At 44.2% G+C, this 12,419-nt stretch overlaps 1 protein-coding gene across 2 annotated transcripts in view; it reads left to right on the top strand.

The window, feature by feature from the left end:
- The window catches only part of EDNRA (endothelin receptor type A), a 40,414-nt gene that overhangs the window by 20,329 nt on the left and 7,666 nt on the right, over positions 1 to 12,419 (top strand). For both annotated transcript variants that reach the window (XM_074904978.1, XM_074904979.1), the window contains exon 4: positions 9,319 to 9,517. In XM_074904978.1, coding sequence (XP_074761079.1) covers positions 9,319 to 9,517 — 199 coding nt within the window. The remainder of the gene's footprint in view (positions 1 to 9,318; positions 9,518 to 12,419) is intronic.

Here is a 12,419-nt window from a genome sequence, read left to right as displayed (position 1 = left end):
GCACGTGTCACCTCCTGCTCTGGTGACATCCTGGAATCTTTGCTCTCTGGCCAGTTTGTAATCACCTCTAGTATCCCTGGGCGGCTGGGGCTCCCTATTCGAGCCCGTTGTGCTATCAACGCAACCCATTTACTCCACGTGGCATCTGTTGCATGATGCGTGGAGGAGGCCTTTCCTTTGAACTTCCACCCCAGCACCGGCAGTCGGGGTGCCAGGAGGAGCTGTGTTTCAGGGCCGACCACTTCTGAGGCAGCCCGAACTCCTTCGTACGCTGCCAGTATCTCCTTCTCAGTTGGTATGTTATTAGCTTCAGAGCCTTTGAATCCCCGGCTCCAAAAGCCTAGAGGTCGGCCTCGGGTCTCCCCAGGTGCTCTCTGCCAGAGGCTCCAGGTAGGGTCATTCTCCCCAGCTGCGGTGTAGAGCATGTTCTTAACCTCCTGCCCTTCCCGGACTGGCCCGAGGGCTACTGCTTGGGCAATCTCCCGCTTAAATTGATCAAAGGATTGTTGTTGCTCAGGGCCCCATTCAAAATCGTTCTTCTTACGGGTTACATCGTAGAGAGGGCTCACAATCAGGCTGTAGTTGGGGGTGTGCATCCTCCAGAACCCCACAGCGCCCAGGAACAACTGAGTCTCCTTTTTAGAGGTTGGTGGGGCCATGGCTGTTATCTTGTTTATCACCTCCATTGGGATGTGGCGACGCCCATCTTGCCATTTTATTCCTAGGAATTGAATTTCCCTTGCAGACCCCTTAACTTTCCTTTGCTTAATGGCAAAGCCGGCCTTCAGGAGGATTTAAATTATTTTCTTCCCTTTCTCAAAGACTTCCTCGGCTGTGTTCCCCCATACAATGATGTCATCAGTGTACTGCAGGTGTTCTGGAGCCCCACCTTTCTCCAGTGCAGTATGGACCAGTCCATGGGAAATGGTGGAGCTGTGGTTCCACCCCTGGGGCAATCGATTCCAGGTTTACTAGATGCCTCTCCAAGTGAACGCAAACTGTGGCCTGCACTCTGGCGCTATCGGAATGGAGAAGAACGCGTTAGCAATGTCAGTCGTGGCGTACCACTTGGCTGCCTTCAACTCCAGTTCATACTGGAGCTCTAGTATGTCCGGCACTGCAGCACTTATTGCTGGCGTAACTTCATTCAGGCCACGGTAGTCCACAGTTAGCCTCCATTCGCCATTAGGCTTTCTCACTGGCCATATAGGGCTGTTGAAGGGTGAGTGAGTTTTGCTGATTACCTTCTGGCTTTCTAGTTGGCGGATCAGCTGATGGATGGGGACCAGGGAATCTCGGTTGGTGCGGTACTGCCGCCGGTGCACCGTTCTGGTAGCAATTGGCACTCGCTGCTCCTCAACCTTAAGCCGCCCCACCGCTGAGGGATCCTCTGAGAGGCCGGGTAAGGTGGACAACTGTTCAACCTCCTCCAGGGCAGCTACACCAAAAGCCCACCGGTACCCTTTTGGGTCTCTGAAGTACCCTCTCCTGAGATAGTCTATGGCCAGGATGCACAGGGCATCTGGGCCAGTCACAATGGGGTGCTTATGCCAGTCCTTCCCAGTCAGGCTCACTTCAGCTTCCAGTAGGGTCAGCTGTTGGGATCCCACTGTCACTCCAGAGATGCAGATGGATTCAACCCCACTGTAGCTCGATGGCATCAGGGTGCACTGTGCGCCAGTGTCCACCAAAGCCTTATACTCTTGCGGGTCTGACGTGACAGGCCATCGGATCCACACTGTCCAGTAAATCCGATTATCCCTTTCCTCCACCTGGCTGGAGGCAGGGCCCCTCTAATCCTGCTCATCATCACTCACTGCTTGCAAGAACAATTTACTGGTCCCCTCAAGAGGGTCAGACATAACGTTCACCATTCTATTCTGCCTGGGGGATCTCTGACTGGACACTGGAGCTGCGCTCTTCTTGGAGGACTCCCCTTTTGTGATGGTCTTCCCTTTCAACTGCTCTACTCGTGCAGCTAGGGCGGCAGTGGGCTGTCCATCCCACCTCCTCATGTTTTCTCCATGGTCACGGAGGAAAAACCACAGGGTGCCTCGTGGTGTGTGCCTTCTGCTGCCTTTCTCTTGGGTGGGGAAACGTTTACTTCTAATGGCTGAGACATTGGCCCGTGCAGGTGGAACGCAGGACATGTCCTCTTCCACTTTTTGGATTCTCTGAGACAGTTCCTCCACAGCTGAGACCAGGGAATGTTGAGATGAAGGGAGATTTCCCTCCTATTGCCGGAGCTTGCCAACCACTCCATCCACTGTTAGAGTGTGGGTGTCTGTCCACCAGGACACTATTGCCAATGCTTTCGAGTGTGCTTCTGGTGCGCTCTTCAGGAACTTTCGCCACATCAGGTGTGTGCAAGGGGCCTGATCTGGGTCCATGGGTGACTGCTCATTATTCAGATCACCATAGATCATCTCAAACACAGCCAGTTCCCTGAGGTTCTGGATGCCTTTCTCAATGCTGGTCCATTTGCCTAGCTGACATAGGATATCATCCTTGTAGGGGTGCCTCTCCCTTACACTGAACAGGAGTTGCTTCCAAAGGCTGAGGGTTTGAGTCTGCTTCCCTATTTCCCTATCAATGCCAACATTCTTGGCCAAAGATCCCAGCTGCCTGGCCTCTCTCCCCTCCATCTCAAAAGCACTGTCTCCATTGTCCCAGCATCAGAGCAGCCAGGTGCAAATCTGCTCGCCTCCCAGGCGGCCGAAATCTCTCCGCATATCTCGCAGCTCAGTCGGGGATAGAGATCAGACGATCATCTCTGGTCCTTCCTCCTGTTCCTGTGATGGGCCTGGCTCATCCTCATCCCTCACTCTTCGAACTGACTTTCTGGTATATTTTGTTTTCTGTATTGGGGTGACTGACGCTGGCACTGGCTGGTTCTCTGGCTCAGTCGCTGTGCTGGTGGAGGTGACTGAGACTGGCTCTGCCTGTGCCCCCGGTTCAGATATTGTTTGTGTGGCCTTATCTTCTCCTTGAGGGCAGCGGGTGGTATTAAAGAGGACACGGTAGGCATGGGCAAGTCCCCAACACATTGCAGCGATTTGTGTCTCCTGGGTTTTGCCAGTTTGGTAGCACACCCTTTCTGAGCACTCCATCAGCGTCTCAGGGCTTTGCATTTGCTCAGGAGTGAAGTTCCAAAGCATTGGGGGTGCCCACTGACTCAGGCCTTTGCCCATCTTTTCCCACACCCCTTGCCACTCACTATTATCTGACCTCGGGGCAGGTTTCCAGGCACTGCTATTGTTAGACAAATACCATATGGCCAAAACCGAAATCAGGCAGGCATTCAGAAGGCACTGTGCCACAATCACACTGGCCTGCAGGCTCCAAGGAGAGATGAACCTCCCCAAAGCTGAGAGGATCTGTTCCCCTGGCTCACCCACAGAGGGGGTGATACCCCTAACAAAAGCCCAAACGGCAAACAAGTACCGCCCCCCCCCCCAGCGATACAAAGGCATTATAAGCATTCAATAGCCCGTATAACAACATAAGACCTTTTATACATTTTCCACTGATAACAAACGCCACCACTGGGATCATATACTGGATATAAGGATTAATCCAGCCCCACCACGGAAGCAAGTGGGCCAGCATTGCAAACATTTTCTTATCAAACAAACACAAATACAAACAGAAAGATTACACCCAACAGATTGCTCTATCACACTCTGGTCAGGGTCTGCCCCTTTTTATTCTTATTTCAGCTCTCGAGCCCCACATTGGTGTGCCAAATTATAAATGTGAAGGTTTAAGCTTTGCCGGGACCGGAGAGCACGTTGTTGTTGCCCTTCCCCCACCTGCAGCTGGTTGGGCTGGAAGTTAAACACAGACCCCGGCTAAAATAAGAAGAAATTTAATACAACAGTGTGATAAAACAATCTGAACAACAACAGTGGCAATGATAACAACAATAAACAGCAATAACAGTGAACAAGACAAAAGATATACAAAGAAATACCGCAAAATGGTCAGGGAACAAGGCTGACGCATGTATGGCAACCCCCAAAACCCAAAGCAAAAGTAAAAAGGTTCCACCCCTGGACCTGACGTCAGCATGGTATGAATAACCCAGCTGGAGATCCCTTCTCCCTCTCTCTTTGCTGGGGAAAACTTGACCCTATCCCAGCTGAACCAGGACACAGCCAGACAAATTCCAAATGAAAATAAGGTACACATTTTTAGCAATGAGGATCAATAACTACAAGAAGAAACCATCAGGGAAAGGTGAAGGTGTCCTCCTCTTAATGTTCTCAGATCAAGTCAGGATGTCCTTCTGAAAGAAATGCTTTAAGCAAGTTGTTATAACTAGATAGGAGTGCAAAATATTTAATTGTATGTATGAATACTTCATGATGTAATGATCCCTGGTCCTTAAATACTGTGCATCTCTAAATATAAGTAGCAGGAGACTGCAGATCCATGAGAAGTAAGTTGGAATAAATAGCTAAGAATAGGAGAAGAAGGAGGAGAAGAAAACAGGAGAGAGAGCAGCTGAAGAGCCCAATATACTAAAGTTGACAGCACATGCATGAGTAGTAGAGAATGAAAAGAAGAGAGGGAAGAGGAGTCACAACATTAAATAGAGAAAAGAAAATGACCTGGAAAAGAACTGAATATCCAGCAAGGTTGGAAACAAGAAGGAAACAAACAGAAGACAGAAAAGTAAGACAAAACACATGCACACAGATTTTAGGTTGGGGAATGAAATGTAATGCTTCATGCGTGTATTTTATGTCAGTTCCCTGGCAGACATCCTACATTTTCTAACTACGAGGGAAACAAACCCTGCAGTATTTTCCCACTCATAATTATGGGAGGTTTGTGGCTAGACAAGGATCCTGTATATTACATAACTCACAGAACACCCACTTGAAAAATTATTCTACCACTATTTTTAAAATCACTCATACAGCAGTGAGTAGAGACCAAGTAATTGCAGGTTAATATACATTCGGAAAATTCATATCTAATTACTGAGCTTCTCATGCTTTAGCTGAAACCATTGATAAAATTCTTCAACCAGTAATTCCTTATCTGATAGTTATTTGAACTGTGAACTGAAAAAAAATTGCTAATAAAATACATACAGGACCTAAATCCTTACTGCTGTGCATACTGATCTTCTCATGTGCAAAACTGATGTTAACTCAACCAGAACAGGTACAAAAATACAAGCAAGGAAAGAATTGAATTCACAATTTACAATCCATTTATTGCCACTTACATAGTTACCCGGGTGACACAACATAAACTTTACATTTCTTACTTGAAAAATGTGTACAGTCTACAGTTACCTGTTTGCTAAGAACATTATTCAGTTAAGGATGAGATAGTATCATGTACCTTGTGCAGCTGATGGGACCAATTGTAAAATTACCAGTCAGTAGAAAGTAAACTTCAAATCCATGGTTAAATTTTCACAGTTCACAAATATTTGAGTATTTGTGTGAACGGTTATGTTTCTATGAATATTCCACTAAATATTCCGTTTAGTCATTAAAGCCAAAATTTTATGTTTGGTAAAATGAAATATAAGAGAACCACAAATTTTCAAAATTAAATTTGAATTTTAATATGAATCAATATGTGTGAGAAGATACGATGCTGAATGTTACTCCCTCAATTATTTCAGTATAGTTTATTTCGACACTCTCAGAATTCCAGTCTCACAGACCTCCTCACCATGAGTGAACCATTGCCTCCCTCTTTCTGATATTCTTCAAAGATAAGGATGCCTTTAGAAGATGTTTTTATTTTTAATCTGCAAGTCCAAAATGTAGTTTGCGTTAGTATGTTCAAAATCTTTATACATGCATTTCTGTTAAAATGATGTACTGAGAACCTGTCCGTAGTACATCTGGGACTAAGCGGTGTGTGATATTGCTATAGATATCAAAGCAAAAGTTTCTAGTCTGCTTACGGCAAGAATGATGGCATACAAGGCTCTGACACCTTCCAGTGATGTTCTGTAGTAATGCTTTCTGAAGTTTTTGTGAGGGGCTTATGGCCTGATCTTGAATGAATTCATGGATCTTCCTTCCTCTAACATTGAGGTTACAGGGGATTTAATTCACAAGTGTTCTGTCCTGTTAATAAGCAGACCTCCAAACAAAAAAAGGGGGTGTGATACAGGAAATCAGAAGAAATGCTGTGTGTCTGATTCCCAAATGTGTCTTGGTTAGAGGAACAGTGAGGGAGCCTTTTAATAACTAAGTTTTACTGACCTTTGTAGCCTAGGTCCTATATACCTTCACTATTTTTTTTTTTTTCATATTGGAAGCTCTTAATTCCTTCCATCTCAGAAATTCAGAATCCAGTACTTCCTAGTATGCTGAAAGCATCCTCACTCAGAGATCTCAACAATCCTTTTCCTTAAACCCGTGTTATCCTTGAGCCTTCAAGAACACGCCAAAATTCTCTATTCCTTCCAGTTACCTCTCTACCATCCCACCCTAATCCTTCCACAACCTAATCCTCCAACCTAAAGCTTTCTGATCTGAATTCCCCTGTTCTTTCCTTCCCTTGCCAAAGCCTACTCAGCCCTGCAACTCAAGAGCCCACATACTCAGAAACTGTATCCTCCTGGTCTGTTCAGGGCATCTCCTTTCCCCAAATCTTTCACCTTCCTTGTGCCTGCTGGTATGCCCTTTGGTACTCCAGTTAGCTACTGTCATCAGCTAAAATCACCACCCCATTTGCTTTTCTCTGAAAAACTTCACCTCCGCTTGTGCCGTGGAAAGGTATTAAGAATAGAGGTGGCAGCTGCACATGTAACCAAATGTATCTGCCTGGACTCAGGGGAACAGAAAATGAGGGCATGTCTGAGGAAGAGATGAATACTTGCCATAGTCAGGACAGTATAGTGACACAGCTCCTGACAATTTGTTATCTGCTTTGGTGACTTCCTAGTCTGACATTTTTTGGACTTGTTTTCTCCTCAGCTAAAGAAAACTATTTCATCAGTGGATGCTATGATATATTCATGTAGCACTGTAATTCCAAATGGGAAGGAATACAATAGGTATTATTTTGGGCAAGTAAAATAAGCAGTTTAGAAGCTGTTACATCACCAAAGACAAAAAACTCTCCAACGTGCATTTCAGATTATTAGAAGATCAGAAATAATATATTTGTTTTTTGCACAATTTTTAGATAGCGCTGTCTTTGTTAAATTGTTGGGAATGCTAAGTAACCAGTTTACTGCAGTTATTGCTAGACAACAGTTGAGTCTGCTACTGAAAATTTTATTTATAGTCTGGTTTATACTCTGTATTGTATGTCTATCAGTCTTCTCCAAATAATTTTCGAGCTTTTTTGACCAGTTGACAGAGAGGTTGAGGTCTCAAAGCTAATAAATTTCTGCAAGTTCCTTGAAAACTGGCAGACAAGTAGAGGAGAAGGACCCTCTCAGTTCCCTGACTGGGGAAAAGGCTGCAGCCTGGTAATAAGAATCCTCCAGCATTGGAGGGACAGAGAAGGTAAAGAGAGGGAAAGGAAAAGGGGGAAATGCATGGGCTGTATTTGAAACTTCTTTAAGATTTTGCACCTTTCCCCAAGATTACAGTTATGAGATGCATACACATAGGAAAGCAGGTTTCAATAATTCCACTTTTTACAGAGAAACGCTATCTAAGGGATAAAGTAGTGGGAAAATATGTGGGTTTGGCATGTACAGACTTCTTAGACACGCACTTCAGTTTCTCATCAGAAAGGTGATGCAGAGGCTGAGATAGCTGTCAGACAGTCCTAACTAGCACCCAGTCATAGTCTAAGGCAAATACAGAACATGCTGCATAAACCCAGTATGTTTAACATTGAATACTGTAAATAGAACAAATGTATCTTCATTTCTGGTCACAAGTGATGTCCTGCAGGGCTCGGTTTTGGGGCCACTCCTGTTTAACATCTTTATTGATGACCTAGACGAGGGGATCGAGTGCACCCTCAGTCAGTTTGCAGATGACACCCAGTTGGGTGGGAGTGTTGATCTGCTCGAGGGTAGGGAGGCTCTGCAGAGAGACCTGGACAGGCTGGAGCCATGGGCTGAGGCCAACTGCATGAGCTTCATGCATCAGCCAGGGGCTGCCCTTGGGCCACAACAACCCCCAGCAGCGCTACAGGCTTGGGGAGGAGTGGCTGGAGAGCTGCCAGTCAGAGAGGGACCTGGGGGGGTGACTGACAGCCGGCTGAACAGGAGCCAGCAGTGTGCCCAGGTGGCCAAGAAGGCCAATGGCATCCTGGCTTGTGTCAGCAATAGCGTGGCCAGCAGGGACAGGGAAGGGATCTTACCCCTGTATTTGGCACTGGTGAGGCTGCACCTCGATTCCTGTGTTCAGTTCTGGGCCCCTCACTACAAAAAGGACATTGAATGACTCGAGCGTGTCCAGAGAAGGGCAATGGAGCTGGTGCAGGGTCTGGAGCACAGGTCATACGGGGAGCGGCTGAGGGAACTGGGGGGGGTTTAGTCTGGAGAAGAGGAGGCTGAGGGGAGACCTCATGGCCCTCTACAGCTCCCTGAAAGGAGGGTGGAGAGAGGGGGGATGAGTCTCTCTAACCAAGGAACAAGTGACAGGACAAGAGGGAATGACCTCAAGCTGCACCAGGGCAGGGTCAGACTGGCTCTGAGGAAGTATTTCTTTGCAGAAGGGGTTGTTGGGCATTGGAATGGGCTGTCCAGGGCAGGGGGGGAGTCCCCATCCCTGGAGGGGTTTAAGAGTTGGGTTGACCCAGCGCTGAGGGATCTGGTGGAGTTGAGAATGGTCAGGGTGAGGTTCATGGTTGGACTGGAGGATCTTCAAGGGATTTTCCAACATAGATGATTCTGTGATTTCATGAAGAGTATTTTTACAGTATTTCATTGCATGGAGCTGCCCACTTCAGATAGCACTGCTGTTACAGCTGAGGTAGCTGAAAGAGATTGGTTTCTATCTATTAGAATGGCCTGTGTGCTTGGAAGTTTCTTTTCTTCTGTCAGTTGATCTAGCAAAAGATGTAGTCTGTCCTCACAAACTTTGCCTACTTTAATTAGAAATCATTAGTATAGTCCACATAGCAGAATTCCACGCAGTCCTGTGCCTAAGCAGAACAGTTGCAGCCAGCTTTCTGCTGATCCACCCCTTGATGTGCTCTGCTGTGTCCTAGCTGGCTTGATAGCTGGCAGAACCCCTGGAACAGGCAGAAAAAACAAGCAATACAGTTCTAAGATGCCAGCTTTAGGATTTTACTTAATATGTAAATTAAACCAAGATCTTTGAATTTAAGGAAGAAACTGAAGGTTCGAAACCTAACGCTTGTCTCTTTCAGGTATAGAGCAGTTGCCTCCTGGAGCCGTGTTCAGGGAATTGGAATCCCTATGATCACTGCAATTGAAATTTTCTCCATTTGGCTTCTGTCCTTCATACTGGCTATTCCAGAAGCAATTGGTTTTGCTGTGGTACCTTTCAGATACAAGGATGAAGGTTATGTTACCTGCATGCTCAATCCTACAAATAAATTTATGTTGGTAAGTAACATCCTTACTTCTCTTTTTGGAAGCCAGAGTATATAGGTTAGATAATTAAGATATCAGATTATAATATGCTTTATTCATCCATTAAAGTGCAAAATGTATTCTAATGTATATTGGTGCAAAGAGGATCCTTCATTTACAGTGACCTGTCTCTACTGTCAGGCACAGATACTAAATGGGACTTCACAACATTTTCATTTCTTTAGTACTGAGGATTCTTAATACAGAAATTTGCAATTTGCACTTGATCAAAGTACAATCAAGAGATGTTTCAGGTAGCCAGAGCCTTGGAAGGTATTGTGTTTCTAGGTATAACACCTTGGAGCTTCTAACTGTCAAAAACCATGTTTTACCATGATTAGTCATCATTTTGCATGCAGTAGCCAGCTCTTTCGGCAGACAAAGAAAAGGGTGAAGCCATGCTCTAACATAACTTTTCCTATGCTATATGCACTTACAAAGTCAAACAGAATAATCCCTTCATTTACAAGAAATCATGACTAGAAATCTGGCAGACTCACATCTCCAACCTAGATAGCATGGGCACTGAGTTGCCATCTAGATAGAGCAACTTAAGAGCGAAAGAAGTGTCTGAGACACACCAGGCTGCTTTGGCATGTTTCATAGCCCTCATCCTCTGTGCTACTGCAGTTTAACAGTTGCCAGCACACACATTAGCTTGTTCAAAACAAGTCAGGTGAGTCGTCACTACAGAATTAATAGATCTTTACTGCTTAGGGGTATAGTGGTTTTTTGCCTGGCCTTACACTGAGAAAATGGGAAAATGGTATCTTAATTTTTTCTTCATGACCCCAAAGAAGGGCCAGACACCATTCACCCAGTAATAAAAAAAACCCCAATATTTTGTTTTGTCTTAGAGAGGCAGATAGTGCAAAGTCTTAGGTCTTAAGGGAAGCTCCATATTTTTCTCCAGACTAGAATTTTTCATCACAGAGTGCAAATTTGGTTTTTTTTAAATATTTGTCCTCCTTTTATTTAATCAGAACATGGCATGGACTAGAATTGGGAAGGATAGGGCAATATGGAACTAGGAAATTTAGAAAATAAAAAGTGTGGATGATTTTTAAGAGATGACGGTTTTTCAGAGGAACATCCCCAACTTTGGTAGGGTTACACAGACTGCAGGGATTGCAGAAAGAGCAAAAGGCAATTGCAAGAGAAGACAAAAGGAATTCCCTAATAGAAATAATTAATGCAGGTCAAGATGGAGTGGAATTGTCCAGTATTTGCTATATCTTTGTTTCTAAACTCTACAGACTGTGTAACTGCAGATACTGTAGTTATAAGAATATGATTTATGAAATGCACACTGCAGCAAATTTCCCTTTTGTAACAGCTATTTTTGTCCACAAATGTGCCTGGACAATCTTCACCTCCTCTCTCCCTAAGAAAAAGAATAGTTTTCCCTCTTCACATAAAAACCCACTGTAGTTCAGGTCTTCTATAAGCATGCTAACTTTAATGATTATTCTTCTGTTCTTAATGTGGTAAGTAGAATAGCTTGTTTTATTTTATTAGCAGGAATTATTATCTTTTACTTGGTCAGTACAATTCAAAAGCTTCAAATCTCCCCACGCCAGTTTGATTTTCAAGGAAACAAACTAGCGTTTATATCCAAACTGAGAGTAAATGTTGGACGCGTCAATCAAAATGTAGAGTGTTTTGTTTCAATGCGTTTCAAGCAAGTACAAACATGAGATTAAATGGAAATACCATTTAACCTTAACTATAATATTTACTGCCACAACCACAATAAACAGTTACTAAACTTTAGGAAGGATTTATTATTAACTGGCTCCTGGTTTTAACAGGAGCTTTATTCATGTTTAAAGCTATCCTTGAAAGACTTAAAAGATTCATGCTAAACCATGATTCCCAAGAGGCTGAGTGCACTAGGAAACTTGTTTAAAATGCACATTTCCTGTAGAAAACCAGTTCCATGTGGGCTTTCAAGACCAACGAAAGAATGTCTACTTCTCTTAAATCAACCCAATTTTGTGCTTTGATGTAAGCTTTGTGAAACTCAGATTCCACAGTTAATGATTTACAGACATTTCTGTGTAGGTTTTAAAATTTCACAAAGTCAGGTCCTCATACAGAATTGCATTGGTCAGGGTTGTGACACAGAACTCTATGTGTGTTTTCTTGACTGGCAGGCCATGCTCATGAAAGCCGGTAGACTGATATGACAGAAAGCTTTCCTTGTAAACATAGCACGGATTCACACAGTACACATTTTTTTATGCAGCCCAACCAATATGTTTCCAGTCTGACTTGGAGGAATTTGCCACAGAAAAGATAATTGTCTCCATGTATTTGTAATCCTTTTCTCTCCAGAAGGAGTGGTAATTAGATTTCCCCTCAGTACAAACTCTTCAAATATGAGGCGTATTTATTGTTTTCTGTTTTTCTGCTGGCAGAAGCTCTGTTCCCCATGGGAGAAGTTCTGCCCCCATGAAGAGCACAACGGTGGAGCAGAGTGTAGCCCCTCCTCATGGAGGGATGAGGCTAATGAGGAGGAGGAAACAAGCTAATCAACACAATTCAGTATGTCCTGTGAGGTGGGGTTGTGGCCTAGATACCAGCAGCATACTCTAAAATAGCAAGTTCTCTAAGCAGCTGGCTGTGTTGGGACAGAGGGAGAAAAATAAAAAGCATTCCCTTTTTCTTCATAAATCTAGTATAACTAAAGCAGATTTTAAAATGAACATTATTAAATACTAGTCTATTAATGGCATCCATTTTTTTCATCTTTCAGAGTTTAGTGCTGTGCAGTTTTAAATGTAAATAAGATGTCAAAAGTTTGACTTTTTCAAACCGGATTCATATAATCCTCAGTTATTAGCATTTTGACATTTGGTGTGGGAACTGTGAT

This window comes from Athene noctua, chromosome 4 (assembly GCF_965140245.1).
Source record: "Athene noctua chromosome 4, bAthNoc1.hap1.1, whole genome shotgun sequence".
Lineage (NCBI taxonomy): Eukaryota > Metazoa > Chordata > Aves > Strigiformes > Strigidae > Athene > Athene noctua.
The sequence above is the reverse complement of the archived record's forward strand: the minus strand, read 5'-3'. Positions and strand labels throughout refer to the sequence as shown.